Raw genomic sequence first — 20,835 nt, forward strand, 5'->3', positions numbered from 1 at the left:
TTGTATCAGTATTTTGGCTTAACTTACTACAAGGACATCAGTTCCAAAAAGTGATCTGTTATTAGTATTCTTAGCCGTTATTTATATAGCACCATGTTATGCATTCCTCAGGGAGGTTACTTTCAAAGTTCCTTGCTGCATTCACACAAACAAACTAGGGTTGGTTCCATTAGGGGCTAATTATCCTACCTGCATATATTGATGATAGACAGTCTTAATGTCTTTCTACCCTATCCAATACCTCTTAAAAATATATGCTATGCAGCACATTGTCAAAATAATAGTGGTTTATACAACCAAATAGAGTAGTGGGCCCCCAACCTTTTTAACCTGTGAGCCACACTGAATTATAAAAAGAGTTGGGGAGCAGCACAATCACAAAAAAGTTTCTGGGGTATATTTGGTAGCCCTTATGCATTCTTACAGTCAAAAGGAAGCTCTGTTTGGCAGTACATCTGGTTTTATGCAACCAAAACTTGTCAAGTCAACTGAGTACCTAACTGCAAGACTTTAGCAACTTTGAAGAATTCCTCAACAGCACAAAAGGGCATTTAAAAAAACTCAAACAGATGTCTATAACTAAGTCGTAAAAGCATGGGTATCCATCAGTTTTTTGCTGGGATAAGTGGGATCTGCTGTAGATAATATTTTATTTCATTCAAAATGAACAATAAAAGGAATGATTACATGATTGTTTTCCAGATTTTCCATCAAAGATGGATCTTGGAAGTCACGGCCTTCTTCACTATGCGAATAATGCCTAAAGAAACAGAAGAAAGGGGTTACTGCTGACACAAAATAACAAACAACCATTTGTAAAGCATAGTGATGCATTGGTGACTTGTCTAAAACAATATGTTTAAGGCATGTAACAAGAAAGGCTTATCCCTGCTGATAGGTGCTTTTCATTTTGTGTTGAGAATTTATCTTAGGGAGAACATCCTATGGTGTATGCCACTCCCTATTTGCAGACAGAAAAACAGCATTCCTACTGCTTTGCTGCAAATGTTATCATACTCGCTGAAAACTTTATAGGCCCAATATTCATCTTTTATGCTATTTAATGCTGGTATCCAGGGATTGTGATCAACAAATATAAATATTCAGTCTGGGGGCATGTCTAGTAATATTGAATGAAAGACATTTCTACCAAGTGAGAGAATGCTCAAGACAAAACCTACAAATTGTCTAGTGCCAGAGCCATTCTGGAAATAGAATCACATTTTCATTAGCCTATAAAACCCTATAAAGCAAATACTCACATGCTTTGTTTTTAAAGCCTAGTAAGTTTATATGAATGGTAGGAATACAGAGCCTATAACAAGCATTTAGCCCTGTGAAAGTTTTCATGTTTTACGGTCATAATCTTTGGAATCACAGTAGATTTGTTGTGTGTTTTTTTTTTATATCAACTGAAATATTCTTTCATGTCTTTTATATTGTACGTTATTTTAGACTGTAAACTCTTTTGGGCAGGACCCTCTCTACCTCTTGTATAAGTGATTGCAGTTTTTTCGTATGTAACCTGTATGTTCAATGCATACGTCCATCTATTGTATATCACTGCAGAATATGTTGGCAGTGTATAATTACTTGTTAATGATAATATCAAAGTGAAGCCTGCAAAGTAAATAAAAAAAAAACCCAACAAAACTCTAAATTTCCAAAGTTACAAATGAAATCCTCTTTGATGTGATGTCATATGAAAATGAAACATGAAAATGTCCAAAGAGTGAAATATTTTTTATAGGCATAATATTAGAACCTGAGTAACAATTAGGATAATAATCTGCTGGGTTTAGGATTTCTCAGTTGGGGCTGCCTGTCACCCCCACATCTGCCTTAGGCAACACATTTACAATCTATCACTTTGGAATGGGGTTGCAGGAACAGGGGCATTCTGACTGCTGCTGTTTTTGACCTGATTAGATGGTGGTCAAAATGCCCCTTGTGTTGCATTGCAGCCTTATTTGCTATATAAGGAGTGTTAGAACTTCTGTATCAAATGCAGAAAATTACAAGAATGAGGTCAACAGTGCATTATTAATAAAGGGCTTTCAGCACAGGAAATTAAGAAACCTGATATGTATTAACATGTAATGATCACTTAGTCTCTTTGCAGAGTTTTGGGGCTAGGTGATGGATACATGTTATTTAAGGCTCCAAAGAGTACAATTAACTGAATGGGGTCTGTTTTGACAAAAGATAAAAGGTGACTGAACACAGCAGAGCAAACTGTAAACTTAAGGGTAATGTCACAAAGGGTGTTTTGGAGTGACATTAGTAACCTAAAGAGACCAAAACTGAACTGGCACAAAAGGTGCTTACCAACCATCGTCTGAATACCTGTCCTCTTCTGGCTCTGGGCAATGGCTACAAGCAAAGCAAGGGGAAAGCAGAAAAGTGCAAAATACTGTGAGCAAGAGAAAGAAAAATTAGGAAAGCAGAAATAAGAGAGTATAACTGGAAAAAGAGCATAACCGAAAACTTCCAATTACATTCAGATACTTTGGGGAGAACCTCATAATTAAGTCTAGAGCGGTGGGGGGCAGATAAATGTAGAGGGCAAATCAGGCAAAGAGCAGAGGGCACACAGAAGTAGGGACTGCATTCTGGCACAGGTCGCTCACTTTGTGCTATCAGGACAAATAGCAGAAGCAATGCGGAGGATGTAAGCAGGTCAGTACAAATATATAGGTGCACCACTTAAAGAGAGGCTATATGCAGCAATTAATTCAAAAAGTTTTAAGAAATTGCAAAGCAGACTTACTTGAGGACTCTGCTAACAAACAACCATGATCACACACACACACGGGGAAAAAGCAGAGGGTGATTTTAAATGCTTTTCAGCAGTCTAAAAATAACCTTGGTTGCCATAATGAGGTTTGTTGGACAGCATGATCTATAGTCCTAACCAAGCATGACAGGTAAACTAGATCTAAATAACTTACATTTTTCTTAAGATGGCTCTACTATAAGGGTCATAAGACAACTTTCTTACAGTGTTTAAATGAACTAAAAATGCAGTCCATTGCCACAGTGGTTGCTGCCAGCCCCACCAGTAAGTTTTACAAACAAAAGAGAGGTTGTTTCTAACGTGCCAACAAACTTGGTGGCACCCCTTTCTTGTTAAATCTAAATAAAAAAACATAAAAAAAACAATACACATATACACAATACACTATAGCCCATGTGAAGTACTCAAACAGAACCTCATGAGCGACATTCATAAGGATTAAAAAAAATAAAGGGGCTGTAAATCATCTTGTCTTTTGAAACTTACAAATGCCTTGAAGGGGGTAGCTCACCTTTGAATTTGAAAGTGATAAATGAAGACAAATGCAAATGGGATTTAATTTTTTTATCTTCTTGCTGTGAGGAAGCTCAGAGCAGATAAGCACCAAGATAAAAGATGAGGTAAAGCTACACTGACCAAAAAAAATAATTATAACACTAAACATTATTTTTGTTATGTTTGATTAGTTTATATGATAAGTGATTCCCTGGAATGAACAGGTAAGGAAGTACACTTGCCACACTGATTAAACATCTGTGATGATCCATGACGACAGTAAATACATGAGGATACATTATACAGAACTATACCTCGCTTAGACCGTATAGCTTAAAATATAGTATTTTTTACATATAGTACTGAATAAAAACAGAGCCTACTACACACATCTGAAATTAAACTTACCCATAGGCATTTCCTGCTATAGTGCACTTCTTAAATTGCATTACGTTGCAAGTCAAGGTCCCAGTTTTGTCAGAAAATATGTACTTTACCTATTAAAAATAACAAAATTAATTTAAGATTCAAAAAGCATTACATTTGCTCTTTAAGGATGCTATAACCCCAAATGTTGTGCCTATTCGACCCAGAGTAGCTCAAAGCAGAGAGTGGGGGCATAGTTGAGGTACATGCTTATCTACCTCACTGTAAACTTCTTAATGACGTTTTTAGAAAATGTCTGTAACCTTGCAATGAATTGGGGGGTGGGGGTTGTACCATTTTTGTACCACAATGGCAGTTCGAGCCAGGAAAAGTCTAAATAATCTTTATGTGATGGTCAAAACCTCTTATTTTTGGCTTTAAGGAATGCTTTGTGTGTAGCAATGGGAATGTTATGCTATAAGAAGGTTACTGCATTTGCTGCATAACAAAAGGGTTCCTTTAAGCCAGTGATCCCCAACTAGTGGCTAGTGAATAACATGTTGCTCCCCAATTCCTTGGATGTTGCTCCTAGTGGCCTCAAAGTAGGTGCTCATTTTTGAATTCCTGGCTTGGAGGCAAGTTTAAAAACCTAATATAATGCCAAACAGAGCTTAGTGTAGGCTGACAGTCCACATAGGGGCAATTAAATAGCCAATTATTGCTCTTATTGTCACCATCAGGAACCATTTTTAATGCTTGTGTTGCTCCCCAGCACTTTTTCCATTTGAATGTGGCTCATGGGTATAAAGGGTTGGGATCCCTGCTTTAAGCTGTCCTTACATACAAGGGAAGTTGTAGTTCTGTATGCAATTTCATAAGGTTGCCTAAACTTTTACTGGATTAGAACAACACTTACCTGCCCTAGCTCTTCATTAAGATTTGAAGTTCGGGCCATAGCAGCAGTATCTGTAGGTTCATAGAGCATATCTACATCCTGAAAAAAACATGAAAGAAACATCTTAGTTATAATCCTTTTCAAAATATCAGATGCAGAGGCAACATGTTGTGTGCAAATCTACTTATTTGGTTTTCTTAAATATTAATTTTGTAATCACTTATAATACAAAGTCTTGCTGTACTCTACCATATATTATGAAACATGAGATACAATGCTGATACCTACCCAGTTTATGAAATACGCCTGGATAAATTTCACCACCTCCAAAGTAACCAGCAAACTGATAGGTATGAGATTGTTGAAGAGAATGATGAATGTTAAAAAATTCAGTCCAAAGTTGCTAGCTCCTCCATCTGTTTAGGGGTTATAAATAAAGGAGAGTCAGATTTGCTTCCTTTGATAGAACAATGCTTTGCTTCTCATGGAAACATTAATGCTTGTCAAAAATACACAATTAATTGTTCTATGGCTCTAATGAATACAACGCACACTTAAATCACATAAAATATTGTTTTTTTTCCACACAGTGTCAACTCTTTCCCACCAGGCCCATTTTTTAAAGGAACTCTAAATGGAACATTCAACTGCTTTATTATTACTGTGACTTCACAAAATATAGGTACAAAGGGTTTCATAAATGAAACTAAATGCAATTTAGATAGATAATGCATATAAAACCAGTGGCTGGTCACGCACGGGTCATACTAGCCCAAAATCTTCCTTGTGTAGGTGTAACGCTTTACAAAAGTCCAATACCGAAACTTAAAAACTGAAACACTACATGATGGCATGTTCATTGCTAGAGTAATGCCTATACAGAATTTAGTTATTATGGCAGCAACCGCTGGAAGCAGAACCCTGCCTTTGCATGGATTAATGGCAGAGACCCTGCAGCACACCTGACTCACCACCCCCAAAGAATGGCTCAGAAAAACAGGGAGGGATGAGTAAAAAGAATAATTATTAGAGAAAAGAGGGCTTGCAAAAATTGTAACAAGGAAATGTCAGACCAAGCATTTTTTTACATGAAGCACATTTAAAGAAGAAAAAAAAAAAGGTTTCTTACAGTTCAAACTTAGATACCAGTCTTTATCACCATGCCTGGAATTCCATATAGAGCAGCCAATGGAGCAGACTAAAGATATCGCGATTAGTGTGCCAAACAGAAGCAGTATCTGGATGTTGGTTATACGTTCCACATTTGACAGTTTCAGAGGTGGCCTTGTGGAATTCTAATGAAAACCAAAAATTAATTTTGCTATCTCATATTTAGTCCAGATATAGGTAGAACAACTTTTACCAGTTCCACAGTGAAAAACATAGAGGAACATACAATATATCAGTGTTTCAATGCATTATACAGTATTTTGTAATATAAGAATTTGTGCAGCAACAAAATATCACATTTTTCCATATTGCCATAAGTGACTTGCTTGTGGATTACATAGAAATCCAAACCAGGTTGCTCCGAGCCAGTGAGTCTAGTGATTTTACAACAGAGAATATCTTTCTAGTGATTTTACAACAGAGAATATCTTTCTTTCTTATTTAAAAATCTATTGGAACAAAATCTGTGCTTGAACCTTTCAGAAAAAATTCCCACAGGAGGGTAATTTAACTGGAAGTGGGATGTTTCTCGATATGTGAAAGCCTTCCACCATGCTCACATAGCTCTTCTGAGACAATTTTATGACAAATAAAGTTCTAAAGTATAATTTGGCTACAAAATGGAATAATGTACAATTCTTACAAAAATTATGCTGTGCATGATGTATTTCAGATGCTTAAAGGGAACCTGTCACCCAAAGAAATAATTCAAAATCGTTTTTCATCACGTTAGTGGAGCAATATAAACTTTACATACTCCATATAAAGAATTAAAGGAATACAGTCATGGGAAAACATGTTTTTTTTCAGTTTTTTTCAGTTTTAATGTTTAATTTTCACATGGGGCTAGCCATATTCTTCATTTCCCAGGGTGCCACAGCCATGTGACCTGTGCTCTGATAAACTTCAGTCACACTTTAATGCTGCAAGTTGGAGTGATATTACACCCCCCTCCTAGCAGCTGATCAGCAGAACAATGGGAAGGGAGCAGGATAGCAGCTCCCAGCAGGTATCAGAATAGCACTCAATAGTAAGGAATCCAAGTCCGGCTTGGGACTCCTCCAGTTACATGGGAGTAGGAGAAACAATAAGTAACCTGAAAGCAGTTGTAATGTGTAGGCTCTTTCTGGCAGCTCAGACTCAGGCACAATGCACTGGCGCCTACACACCAATATTACAACAATAAAAAAAAATACATTTGTTGGTTCAAGAATCCAATTTGAAATGGTAGAGCGAATTATTTGCTATGTAATCAGTGTAATTTAGAAATAAAAAGCACACCACAAAATAACAAAATTCTTTTTAATTCTTTTGTGGGCACTGTTATTAAGGCAAGTTTTGTATAAGGCATGAAGGCAGGGCAGGCAATATTGTATTGACAGCTCAAATTTTTAAATACATTTATAACAGGTATGGATGTTTTAATAATAAAAATAATTTGGGTTCTGTGTTTACTTTGAAAAGGGCTGTTATTATACAGCTTTTTATGTCTGGGTGACAGGTCCCCTTTAAAGGGAAGCATTATAAAACTCATCCCTAACTTCATGGTTATCTGTAAATGACACAACTTTTATATGCAACACCTAAGGGAGAAATATAAAGTGGACAAGAGGATAAAGGGAGAAATGCCATTTCATTTCTCTCGTCCCAAGTATATTGCTCCCATTATGGCAACAGGCAGGCAATTCTATCCCATTATTTTGAATGGACAGTATTATAAAGATAATTGTAAGACTGCAATATAGTCTATCATTACCTACTTAGGGAGTGACAACAGTTAATACACATATAGTGATTGTCTTTTATTTACAAAAAAAAAAAAAAGGAAATTAAGGTCACACCATATTACTGGGCACCACAAGCTTTCAGATCAGCTCAACAATGACGCGCAAATGTCAGGTAAATAATAATTTAAGTCTGTTAGAATATACATTAAAGAAACACTTATACCCTTGTGAGGGTCAGTGAGCACATCACTCTTGGGATCAAGTTTGAGCTAAAGGATAATCTATAATTTAAGAGCAAGAACTGACACAAGGGCTCAGGAGAATAGAAAACTTGGCCATTTCACCTACACAAAACATGTTTTCGGTAATATAGCAAAAATAATGACTGTTTAAAAAATATGAACAAATAAAACCCAATACACAACAGTACCTGCATGAGCTTAGTATCATGGCCGGTATAGACAACAATTCCATGCACCCACTGTGTGTTTCTCAACTGAGCCCCTCGTAACAGAATCTGATCTGGGCCCAGTGGGACGAGCCTGCACAAACAAGAATTATGAAGCACAATTTTTAACATCTATTAAATGAATACTTACAGAAATAAAAAACTGCTGGGTTATTCCTAGATTTTCTCGAAACAACTGTAAAATATTTTTGAGCGTTGTATTTATTCTGCTAGCTACAGAATAAATATAAAACCAAACATATTACTTTGAATATGTTCTGGTTAAGATTTAAAGGAGCAAAGACTGTCTATATCTACCTTTATTCATAATACTGCAACCTTTCCCAAATATCTTGGATTTGCTGATACATCAACATTTTATGTTTACAGAACTCTTAATTGACTTAATGAGTTTTTCTGTTCTGTTTATGTACACGCTCAGTTTTAACTGCTATGGCAAATTTAATGATAACACCAAATTCTCTAATGAAGCAAATCCACCTATAGAGGAAATTAACAAGCATGTATTTTGGCTGTTGTTTGGAACACTGCAACCGAAGCATACACAGATGGTCCTGTTATACTACACATGCACCCATTGTATAGAAACCAGGTAGCCCCTACTGCCCCTCCAGATTAAGCAGCAAGTATCCAACAATGGGCCATGGGGTATTTCCCCTGTGAATTTTTATGCTTACCATTGCTACACCAAAAAGCTTTATTTGAACTCTCTAACTGAGATAAAGAGTTTTTTTTAACAAAAGTATGTATTTTGGCTGTTAATCCATTTAGTGCTGTAAGAAGGGCTGTATTTCGGGCTTTTGCTGCCATAGGTCCCTTCCATAAGTGATCAATGCATGCACAGATGGTCCGGTTGTACTACACATGCACCAAGCATTGATTTTTCTACTTGGTGTGTAGTAGAAAAATCAATGATTGGTGCATGTGTAGTACAAAAAAAGTACTATTTAAAAAGGTATCCCCTAACCTTCACCACCAGATTAAGCTACAAGTTTTTTTCCCATGAACTTTTATTTTTAGCATATTTACAACAAAAAGTTTTCTTTACATTGTCAAAGGGAACTAAAGCAGATCCCTCTCTTTCTACATTCTTAACTTTTTGCACCACATACCTGTCCTAAAGAGGTGAGTAGAAACACACCTCTTCAAAACACAGCAAGCAGAAAAATCAGTTGTCTCTCTGGGTATTAGAGGAATCAAACGTTTAGTTTGCTTAAACCACTTTTTTTTTCATAGCAAAATTAACAGCCCTATCTTTTCCTTTAAATTGCTTACTGAAAGCAATTGCCCTTTAGAGGCTGATAGGCAAACCAGGTAATACCAAGACTGGCTAATGGACAGCTTACATTCATGGTTTCAGAGGAGATAGAGGAAAACTCTTCAGTTATTTATGTTTGCCCTACATTTGTATGTATCAGTGTGACACAAGGAATAAAACAAAACACACAGAGCAGAGTTCTTGACAGCAGGTCAAAGCAAGTGAAAGTGTTTATCTGATCTATATTGTAACAGGGCATGGAAAAAACACAAAATGTAGATGCTAGAATATCAGAACAGAAAAATGTTTCTGTACATATAACAATCTAAGAAAGAGAATTGGTAATGCCATAATATGTGGCTATTGATGTCTGATAAATGGAAGAGAAATGTTGCAAGTCACACAAGCCATTTTTATGCAAGTTGTGCAAATGTACTTACATGTCCTGGACATGCTAACTACAACCCCCCCCCCCTCCCCACCAAACTAAATAACCCCTCCTTGCTTTACTTGCACAGTTTGTTACAATGTCCCATTAAAGGACAAGGAAAGGTTAATATAAATTGAAAGTAAGTCTAAAGACTTACTTTTAATATCTAAATTCCCAGATCCCTGCTACACATACCCACGAGCCAATCAGAAGCGGATCTGCGGGGGGGGGGGGGGGGGGGATGAAACACATGTGCAGTATGAAGCAAGGAGGGAAAGGAAGGGAGAATACCTTTTTAAAGATAGCTGCCTGTTCAAGAAAACAGACAGAAAATGTGAAGTAAGTGTGACTGAGTAAATATTTGATTAGGTGAGCCAAAAGTGTGGCGTTTTTACTAAACAATAGGAGAACTATTGGGCAGTATGCTTTTTAAATTTTGATTTGCATTCTCCTTTAAGGATGACCTAGTTTATTCAGTAAAGTTTACACTATCACTTAGGTAAATTAGGTAAATTTCAAAAGGCAACATGGAGAAGCTCACAGATTAAATCTGTCATCTAGTTACGTGGAGCATTCGCTATAAAGCAAGGAAAATGGAAAATGCAGCTTAGTGTCTTATCTGCGCTGCTAATGTAATTTTTCTGCATTATGGGACCATTTTAAATATGCACAAGTACAAGTAACCCATTCTCTCACTTGAAATCCCCTTTGTTCATTAACACAAAGTGTGGTTTGTGCTGATGAAGCCATGTTACTAAGGAATGCAATGTAGACATTCTCACAATCATTTACAGTATGTGGATGATACTCCGTGGGAATGTGTTCATGTTAGTGACACCATCTTGCCCTGCTTTGTTCGTCTTAAAAACACCTGTTCAACAGTCTGTTGTAGCTTTAAAACTAAAGCCCAGTGCAAGTGTTAATACATAATGCATAGCTTCACAGATGTGTGGTCACCCACTTTCCCTGCAGGGAACTTGATACAAGCACAAGTTTGCATGAGTAACCCCTTTAAACACTTTCCCTGTTTAAGAGAGCTGCCGTTTAGTTGTATTATGATGTATTATGAATTAGTTTTGTTTCATAATTGCATGTATGTATGAGTGTTTATTTGTATCTATATATTAGTGCATGTATATTATAAATACATATTATACATATATGCATGTATTTACAGAGACACGAGCAAAGCTACCAGATTTTCTTTTTATTTCTTATTGTGGGCTGGTCATGTCGGTGGATCATGCACAAGGGTTGTGCTTGAAGGTTATCTTTTAAACCCAGGTTAACTATGTAACTACGAACAGTTATAAATGGTTTTATACCATACAGACCTTTAAACCTGGAAACCATAAAGGTGCAAGTTTTACAAAAGCGTTGGATGCACGGTGCATTTAAAAATGCTAAACTGTAAATACTGTCTTTTTGGATATTGGAAACTGCAATAGATTTAAGTGACATTAACAGCTTAAAGGAGAACTAAACCCTAAGAATAAATATGGTTAGAAATGTCATATTTTATATACTAAACTTATTGCATCAGCCTAAAGGTTCAGCATATCTACAGTAGTAATGATTCAGTACTTCAATGTTGTCACAGGGGATCACCATACTGGAATCTGTTAAAGTGACAGTGACACTCCCATGCTCAATGTGCTCTGGGCAGCTGTTGAGAAGCTGAGCTTAGGGGTCGTAGCAAATTATCAAGCACAAAAAAAAAAAGTTAATCTGTAATAAAGGGTGATGCTACAGGGCTGATTATTTTTAAAAAGTGCTAATTGCACTGGTTTCAGAGCTGCCATACACTAACAATCTGTATTATTTAATAATCAGCCTTACATTGTGACATTTATACTCTATATATACAGTATTTTGTGAATCAATCCCTAAGCACAAGTAAAGGTCCCCATACACGAGTAGATCCGACTTATGGGTGGGCGATATCGGGGAGTGTTTAGGTAAAAAAAATAAAATAATTAGATCGTTTGGCCCTGGGGCCAAACGATCAGATTATGTGGGCGGCAATGGGGCAGTCGGTTCGGGGACCGCATCAACAAGCCGATGCGGTCCCCGATCAGACTGAATTTTCTTACCTGGCCGATCGATATCTGGCCAATTTTAGGCCAGATATCGGTCAGCCATGCCCCTCGGTTCTGCCCCTACACGGGCCGATAAGCTGCCGAATCGGTCCAAGGGACCGATATCGCCAGCTACTATCGGCCCGTGTATGGGGACCTTTAGAGACAGCAGCACAAAGCATGCACAGGGAATCATCCGAAAAGATGATGGGGAACTACTGGGTGGCATCTTTAAAAGGTACAAATCTTCTCTGCTAAAGGGGCTGTGGTTGCCTTGGACTGCTGCAGAAGTCCAAATTACATGTACACACAATTAACACGTACCCCATTTCAAGCCCACCTCTTTTGTTAAGCTTTAGTTCTCCTTTAAATGATCACAAACAGTGTTGAACTGCGGGCCACTGAATTATATGACTACTACCCTGATTGCCACCACCACCTCAAGCCCACACCCTGAAGTTCTGAACTTGATTTTCACAGGAGAAGCCAGTGGCATTAGGAGAGGGGACAGCCCAGCAACCTGAATTGGTAACAACTGGCAGGTAGGATTTTTTCTGGTACCGTAGTGGGCTAGTGCAACCCTGATCTCAGCCCAATAGAAAAGCTATGTTATACCGCCGAGGGCTGAGTGGTAGATCCTGAAACATAGGTTATTGGAATCCTAAAATGTTTACCAACCCATGGCCATCCAGTCTGATGTTTCCATTAAAATCATATAAATGTCTGTTAGGACTTTCACATTCAATTTTGCCAGAGAGGCTCATCAGTGTATCTATGTCCTTCATTTCTGCGGTTACCGACAAACCCTGCAATAAAATAAAAAGACATAACGAATAAACTGCAGATAAATAAATGAGCTGCTGTGTTTTAAAATCAACTTTACAATAAAAGTGAAGAAACAACTTCCAGCTCTACAGAGCAGGAAGTGAGGAGTAGAAAAATAAGCCCTCTGTAGTTACAGTGCTACTTGTAGCCTTCTAACCTACTAAAACTGGATATATTTAGAGTTTGTTTTGTTTTTATGAGCTTGAGAGTTCTGGCCTTGTAGTTGTTGACAGGCAAGCATTCACCCCAAGGGGTAACTCCCAGGATATTCCTGACCCTCCCTAGAACAGATTTCAGCTGTGTGGTGTGCCATACAAGTTGTGAAGCTTGCAGAGGGCCTTGGAGAACTGGTATGCTAGGAAAACAGCTAGACACACCCCAACACAAACTGTAGCCTCATCAAAGGAACAGAATATACTTTTCATAAATGAAGGTTTCTTTACAGGTAAAATCTTTAGCGTAATAATAGAACATCTGCAACAAAAAAAAACGCATGTGTTTACCTGTCGTATTTTAAGATTGGTTTCTCCATCTAGATTTGAGGTTTCAATGTAGCACATTGCTTGAGGTTCACTAACATATGAGAGAAAAGTATTATTTTCTTACAAGCATGGTTGATTAAAAAACAGTAGTAACAAGAATAGTTTAGGAAACAAGAAATAACTGACCCATAAAAAATACAAACACAAATTAAACGTTGGCTGGTAATCACTGAAGATACTAACAATATTTGAAGAATAGAGAGTTCTAATTCTATTGTTAGCTTCAGAGGGCAAGTTTGGGATGGCCTCAATTATATTTTGCAGCAGCTTTGACTAAAACTATTCATTTTTAGAGTTCTGGTGAGATGCTGGCTACATACGTATTGCCCTGCATCTCAGCAATAAGAATAATTTAAGACTTGGTAATAAACTGAACAAACAGTTGAACGATAATTGTAGGGTAACCACTCACCACATAAAATGGTAATGGTGAAAAACGGAGAAAACGTTTTAGCAAAGCTTCTACTGCACTATAACAGTGCCATGGTACATGGACTGCATTTTCTATCGGCAAAGCCCACGCACCTAGGGAAGGCTCACACTGTTAGCTTGCTGCATGCAAGAACATGTTTCTTTAATCAGCTCAGGAAAAAAAGCAATATTCAAGGCAATGTGTAAATCACACTTCACCTTTTGTCAGACACTTAGCAAAGAAACATAACAAGGATATAACAAGCAGAATATAAACACACGAGGAAGACAGAAAAAAAAGAAAAATTGAGGCTAATAAACAGCAGGTGAATTCAGCCCAGCAAGAGATCTGTAGCGCAAATGCTGCACATGCAGTTACTAGTGCCAGAGAGTGGAATTAAAAACATCCGTGGGCATGCTACAGATTGTGAGAGCAGTTTCTGGGCTTGTGCAAGGGATCCTCTTTAAGTCAAATAAAAGTTTTGTTATTTTGTTTTAAGTGAAGGATACCTTTGATAACCTTTACCTGACTGGCAGCTTTCTGCGGCTTTGGTTATAATAAATACGGCCACATTTGCCATTTCATAAATGCTAGAATGCTTCCAGTTATATCTTCATATCTCTGCAATTTAGTATTCCATAAATATGAATCTGGGTATTCTCATAATCGAAGAAAAGTCAAAGAATTCACCGTAATTAATCCATGAATTTAGAAACACCAACTGTATTATATTTAACAATAATTTCTTCGGGGTGCTCAGGTCTATAGTGATAATAACCTCACATTGTAGTTCTAATTTATGTGACAGAGAACTAGTTTGGCCAAATGTTATAAACACGTGAATGAAAAAAAAAAACGTTTAACACTATTATTTAATGTGAAGCAAAAGTGGGTTAAATACATTAATACACATGCTACAATGCTGCATATGTTGTTGGTCAGGTCTGACACTGCAGACCTTTTAAATGTCTCTCTAATAGTAGTTATGTTTGTTATATTTTCTAATTAATCCTAAATAAGTGCTATCCAAAGCTTGCATGTATTTGAATTTTTAGGAATACCATTGTTACCTTAAGACATATTTCATATAACAACTGATTACTACCACATGTGGATTCCCTTTATAGATATATATGTATTTTTACTTTATTTATGCTGTATATATCCATTTATATTGTATATATAATATGGAAATTCCATTCCAATCTGCTCCCCCAGAGGTGATTATGCTACAACATCCTGGAATCCACAAAAGCCAGACTGTAGATCAAGAGCAGATAAAGTAAAGTCGTCTCTACATCTTACTAGCTGAATTATTTTCCTATATCTATAGGAGGATAGGAAAACCTTTGTTTGTTAGTTTATTTGTTAAATCAAGACTTTATGCCCCAAATACTTCAACACCACTTAACCCACTGCAGAAAATTGGGTTAAATTATTATTTTTTGTTTATTTTTTAACAAAAACAAGAGGATCCCGGTTGCACATGTCCTGCACATCCAGTTTTCTGACCTTGATGACAGACTGATGAGATCAGCTGGGAGATGCTCCCCATTGGTCACTTTCACTATTTCCCCTACAGACACCTATATATCCCAATGTGAAAAATTATCAGGAAAAAAAAAATGAGAACATAAGGGAAACAGAAACAGACAGACATACATGTAGAGAATAAGTACAAAGGTAAAAACAGATTTATAAGATACTAGCTGCAATTTTCAAGATCTATTTTTAATCTGGCCATAAAAATGCGACCATATGATGCTTGACAAATTTAGGAGTATGTCAGCAGAAGAGGAGGACAATGTGTGTCACTTGCTGTTTACAAATTGAAGAAAACTATATTTTTAATTACTAGGTTATAGTTTACAATAAAAAAATGGTTGAATTTTCTAAGCACAGCGGCTAAATTGGGAATTTTTTTTATTAGTGAGCATTTACTTTGATGCTTAACTCCAGTACAAACCTAAGAAAAATAGATAGTGAAAATCTGCATTACCATGTGGGTGGACTTAATATTTTCCAAGGAAATAATGATGAACTTTGGTTTTTAACATAATAACAGCTGGAAGACCAGATATAGGCAATCTCCTGTTCTGTATATGTTATTTACTACCCCAAACCCCCCTGATCTCGACATGTTACCTACTACTCCCAGCCCCCATATCTTTCAGCTCTCAGTGGGAGTCTGGAAGCTTTAGTTTAATAGAGAGATGCTGGCTGCCCTATGAGGAACATCCAAACAAAAAGTGAAATAATTATGAATTGTGCTGAAAATGTGGCACAGCATTAGGTTTGTGTTAAAAGTTAACTTTTTTTAAACACAGTTTGGCTTAAAATATGAACATATATGAACCAGCTCCACCCTTATTTCCTTGAGACAAATAATATTATAGTAGGGGTCTCCAAACGTCGATCTTCCAGCTGCTGTTGAACTTCTAGCATCCTGTGAGTTTACCAACAGGTGGAGAGCGGCAGGTTGGAGGCCTCTGCATTGCAGGGTAGAGAAACCAGACTTTAAAGAGTTTGCAGCAATAGGCATCTCTACCTTGATGAGAGAAGTATAATGTCAGCAGGTATATATTCTGTGCCAATTATTTTAACTACATCTCCAACCTCTGTCTGCAAGAAAACTGGGAACTGGTTAATAATCTGCAAATAGAAACCTTTAGATATGCATACATTCCAACATACATGACTGAATGCCAGAGTTGATACCTCCTTTGTGCTAAATAAGAGTGCTGTATTTGCTGGCATCCATGGCAAACATGCATATATTGTGACAAAAGCTAAAACATGTGATACCCTATGCAGTGCTGTCCAACTGGCGGCCCTCGACCCCCCTCTCTGTGCCCCCCCCCCCTGTCTGGCTGCTTTGATGGCTTACCTTTGAGTAAACTTTAAATGGTATCAGTACTGAGATTAACTGGCCCCCTGAATGGTAATCACCTCAGATTCAGGCTATAATCCCTCTGTATTGTTTAAAAATGTAATCCCCTGTGTTGTTCACACCTTTTAATCTCTGCATTGTTCACCCCCTGCAATGTTCACACCTCAGGCTCAGGCTGTAATCACCCCTATTGTTCACCTCTTCACACCTCAGGCATTTTATGTACTGTGTGTATAGGCAGCATAGGGTAGGCAGAGTATGGCACATAGGCAGCATAGGGCAGGCAGAGTATGGCACACACAGGCAGGGTAGGGCAGGCAGAGTATGGCACACACAGGCAGCATAGGACAGGCAGAGTATGGCACCCACAGGCAAAAAATAGGACAGGCAGAGTGCTGCCTGTGTGTGCCATACTCTGCCTGCCCTACCCTGCCTGTGTGTGCCATACTCTGCCTGTCCTATGCTGCCTGTGGGAGGTGAACCTGGCAGGGGTTTGTTCTGGGAGTTTGTGCCATACTCTACCTGCCCTATGCTGCCTGTGTGTGCCATACTCTGCCTGTCCTATGCTGCCTGTGGGAGGTGAACCTGGCAGGGGTTTGTTCTGGGAGTTTGTTAGCAGTTTGAAATAGCCATTAAATGGTCCCTAAGGTGTGTAATTATATGCTGGGAGTTGCTGTGCTATCCACAGGGGAGGAAGAGGCATATGGATTTAAGGATGTGTCTTAATATGACATAATATAATTCTTTAACATATGAATGATGGTTGATATCCCTGCAGCGACCATTGTGATAAAATGGGTGTGGTTTGAAGTGGGTGTGGTTTAAAATGGGGGAGTGGCCAAAACTGGCTTCCATTAGCGGCCCTCCACCATGTATACGAGAGAAATTCCGGCCCTCGGCACCGCAGAAGTTGGACAGCACTGCCCTATGGGTTTGATTTTGGAGGCTGATGGGGGCAAAACATTATTCTCATCACTTCATTGACAATGGCACAGAGGGGCTTTACTTTATGAAACCCTTCTTTCTCATTTTGATGACCAAAATTATATCTCACTATCAAGATTCCTGCTGATGATGCATGAAGTGCCAAAATTATCCCTTGTTACCTCCCACTGACTTGAATGGCCCCCAAATGCTTGACATTAATGGGGAAAAAGCCTGACAGTGCCAGTACTAGAGGTATTTTTTTTAGGTATATAAAGCTAAAGATTTTGATATTGACACGTTCACTGAAGGTCCAAAGGGCTGTAGGACTTTAGGTGTCTGTGTTATACCTTAAGCATAATACCCAAAATCAAAAATAAAGAAAATCAAACAGCTCCAAGCAGTATAAATGAACTGCAAGTGTTTTTATTGGCAGTGTAAGATCACTGATTTTTTTCTTTTTGATTTTCAGTTATATATTCAGCTATTTCTCATTAAAGTTAAAGGGATGTTGCAGGGCAATTCTGGGTGCTTTGGGCTCTATACGATCTGCCAATCACTGCCAATTTTTTTTTTTCTTCAAATATTCAGTTTATATAGCCCCTTTTAACATTAAAGGCTTAGGGCTCTGGTACACGGGGAGATTAGTCGCCCGCGGCAAAACTCCCTGCTCGCGGGCGACTAATCTCCCCGAGTTGCCTTCCCTCTGCCATCCCACCGGCGAACATGTAAGTCGCCGGCGGGATGGCAGACGCGGCGGCGCGATTTCGCGCAAATCGCCAAAAAAGACTCGCGAGGCTTTTTCGGCGATTTCCCGAAATCGCCTCGCCGCGTCTGCCATCCCGCCGGCGACTTACATGTTCGCCGGTGGGATGGCAGAGGGAAGGCAACTCGGGGAGATTAGTCGCCCGCGAGCAGGGAGTTTTGCCGCGGGCGACTAATCTCCCCGTGTACCAGAGCCCTTATGGCACATGGGGAGATATGTTGCGAGGAAACTTCCAGCAGGAAAGCATTCTGGGGAGATTTGTTGCCCACAGTAACAACAGTAGAAGAAATTTTACGTGACACATAATTGATGAATATTTGTGGGGCAGAGTTAAAGTTGCGGTAAATTTGCTGAGACATGTAATCTGATGGTACAGTATGCTGTAAATGAGATATGTCTAAAAGCAATACATTTGTATGTCACAATCCCAATAGTCACACAGATTCTCAGTGTCAACTGGTACTTAACTCCTGCCCTGTACAATAAGCTTTAGCTTGCCAGTGACATTCTTAGGATCCTGCCAGCTGTATTCATGGCCACGGCCTGTGTACAACTGCTGTTGGATTAGCCCTAGTATTCCTTGCATGCTTATTTACATGCCTATTAAAAAGTGAATTTCTAATAAGCTGTTTTTAATAATCCCCTAAAACATAGAACTAGTAACCCTCTCTTTTGCCAAGAATGGAAGCAGCTTGCATTGCGGTTAGCAGGCCAAGTATGAGGTCCAACCTGAATAAATATCAGGCATGCCCAACAGAATGCCTAAGGTACTAACAACCTTTCTTAGGTGTTGATTTATTAATGTAACCATCTATTAATCAGGACTTTAAGTGACAAAACTACTCCATATGCATCAGGTTAAATCAAGGAATATACATTTTCAATGAAAATTCCAATCCACACTACCAAGCATAATTGTATGAAGATTGTATAAACAAACGTTGCCAAGCTATTTCAGCATTTTTTAGTGCTAAAAAAAAGTCAGAAAAAAAGTTGCAACTTTTTTGGGATTTACCTCTCAACAAAATGAAAATCCAAATCAGACAATTCACCAGCTAAAACTTGTTAAGATCATGTAGAAATCAATCACAAATGTTTCTTCCCTTCCCTGGAGCATCCTTCTTTGCTTTGAAACTTTTGAGGTACAGGTATGGGATCCCTTATCCGGAAACCCGTTATCCAGAAAGCTCCGAATTACAGAAAGCCTGTCTCCTATAGACTCTATTTTAATCAAATAATTCAGAATTTTAAAACTGATTTCCTTTTTCTCTGTAGTAATAAAACGGCACCTTATAATTGATCCCAACTAAGTTATAAATAATCCTTACTGGATGCAAAAAATCCTATTGGTTTTAATTAATGATTTATTGATTTTTTTAGTAGACTTAAGGTATGGAGATCCAAATAACGGAAAGACCCCTTATCCAGAATACCCTTGGTCCCGAGCATTCTGGATAACGGGTCCTACACCTGTATTTGGATTTTTGATGCTGGTTCTTTGTGCGACAACTCAAAAAGGTTGCAGTTTTGTGCCTTTTCTGCAAATTTTTCAGTTCAGGCTATTTAGTAAATGTCAGTAAATGTATTTCATTTTTTGGTGTTACTGTTCCTTTAAAGACTGGGAGGATTTACTTGATGAAGTATGGTCCTACTGCAAATACTTCAGGACTTGTCTTGGATTGCATTTTTTAATAAAGACTATAGCTGTTCTAAAGGCAAAGGGTAGGATGACTATATGGTTCATTAACATCCACAAGTGTAGTAAGCAAAGTGCTTTTTTGAGCAACATTACAGTGTTTTTTCCAACAATGATTTTCTCAGAATTCCAGCATCATTGCAAAAGCAAAGGGGCTTTAAATCCGACGCAAATGCACTGCGTCCGGTGCAACTGTGCCTGATTTGCCAAAATTAAAAACCACAGTGGCGCAGACTATTTTCAAAGTCAGTCTAGCCTCATTTCTTCACATTCACAGAAGCCTGACATGGAATGGAGGGCAGGAACGCTGGCAACAGGTACAACTACATGGATGTGCAGCTACCTTTAATGTGCTTGCAGTCATAAATCCCTTATATATAAGTCTTTATATATCTATATATAACAGGGCAATGCTGATGCAGGCATAAACAAGAAAGCATCATGCAGGTGAAAGAGCTTAGTTTCAGTGGGACAGTAACCTGCAATTAAAAGGGCAGGATGAGCCTTTGCATTTAGCCAGCTGAGCCCTATCAAAGTCCTATTCACTTTTTACACAAAGCGTATATGGGAGACTGTAGAAGGCTGAATTCCTTCTATCTAGGGCAGTGCTGCCCAACCTCTTAGAGAAAAGGGGGCACATATTGTTCAACAAATGTCAGAGGGCCAACTATGTTAAGTTTCAGCTGAAAGGCCACTTCACTTTTCCCAGCCACACCTGTTTTTCTTATTAACAAACGCATCCACAGTAAGCACTCCTCATATTTATTCGGGAATCAGAGGGATACAAGTTTAAGTGGTTTTTTTTTTACGTCTCTCTTTTGCTGCCCTCACCTGACCCCTTTTGTCCTTCTTTCATCCCTTCCCACAATGTAATACAGTAATCTCAACTGCTTCTCTTTTAAACTTTTCTTTTTGTTTTCTTCTCTCTTCAATTTCTTGTCTGCACATTTGAAGGGGTAGATCACCTTTAAGTTGACATTTAGTAAATTATAGAATGGCCAATTCTAACCAACTTTTTAATTGGTCTTCATTATTTATTTTGTATATTTTTTTTTATTATTTATTTGCTGCCTTCTTCTAACTCTTCTAAGCTTT

At 38.1% G+C, this 20,835-nt stretch overlaps 1 protein-coding gene across 9 annotated transcripts in view; it reads right to left on the reverse strand.

The window, feature by feature from the left end:
* The window catches only part of atp8a1 (ATPase, aminophospholipid transporter (APLT), class I, type 8A, member 1), a 117,029-nt gene that overhangs the window by 53,848 nt on the left and 42,346 nt on the right, over positions 1-20,835 (reverse strand). For 4 of the 9 annotated variants that reach the window (XM_031895393.1, XM_031895395.1, XM_031895394.1 and 1 more), the window contains exons 8-17: positions 14,977-15,050; positions 13,014-13,083; positions 12,364-12,491; positions 7,881-7,992; positions 5,683-5,848; positions 4,842-4,969; positions 4,575-4,652; positions 3,701-3,789; positions 2,329-2,373; positions 688-760 (exon numbers count right to left, since the gene is read on the reverse strand). In XM_031895393.1, coding sequence (XP_031751253.1) covers positions 688-760; positions 2,329-2,373; positions 3,701-3,789; positions 4,575-4,652; positions 4,842-4,969; positions 5,683-5,848; positions 7,881-7,992; positions 12,364-12,491; positions 13,014-13,083; positions 14,977-15,050 — 963 coding nt within the window. Of the gene's footprint in view, positions 1-687; positions 761-2,328; positions 2,374-3,700; positions 3,790-4,574; positions 4,653-4,841; positions 4,970-5,682; positions 5,849-7,880; positions 7,993-12,363; positions 12,492-13,013; positions 13,084-14,976; positions 15,051-16,012; positions 16,087-20,835 lie in introns of all 9 variants that reach the window. The other 5 variants (XM_031895389.1, XM_031895391.1, XM_031895387.1 and 2 more) reach the window with 2 other exon arrangements.

Source organism: Xenopus tropicalis, chromosome 1 (assembly GCF_000004195.4).
Source record: "Xenopus tropicalis strain Nigerian chromosome 1, UCB_Xtro_10.0, whole genome shotgun sequence".
Lineage (NCBI taxonomy): Eukaryota > Metazoa > Chordata > Amphibia > Anura > Pipidae > Xenopus > Xenopus tropicalis.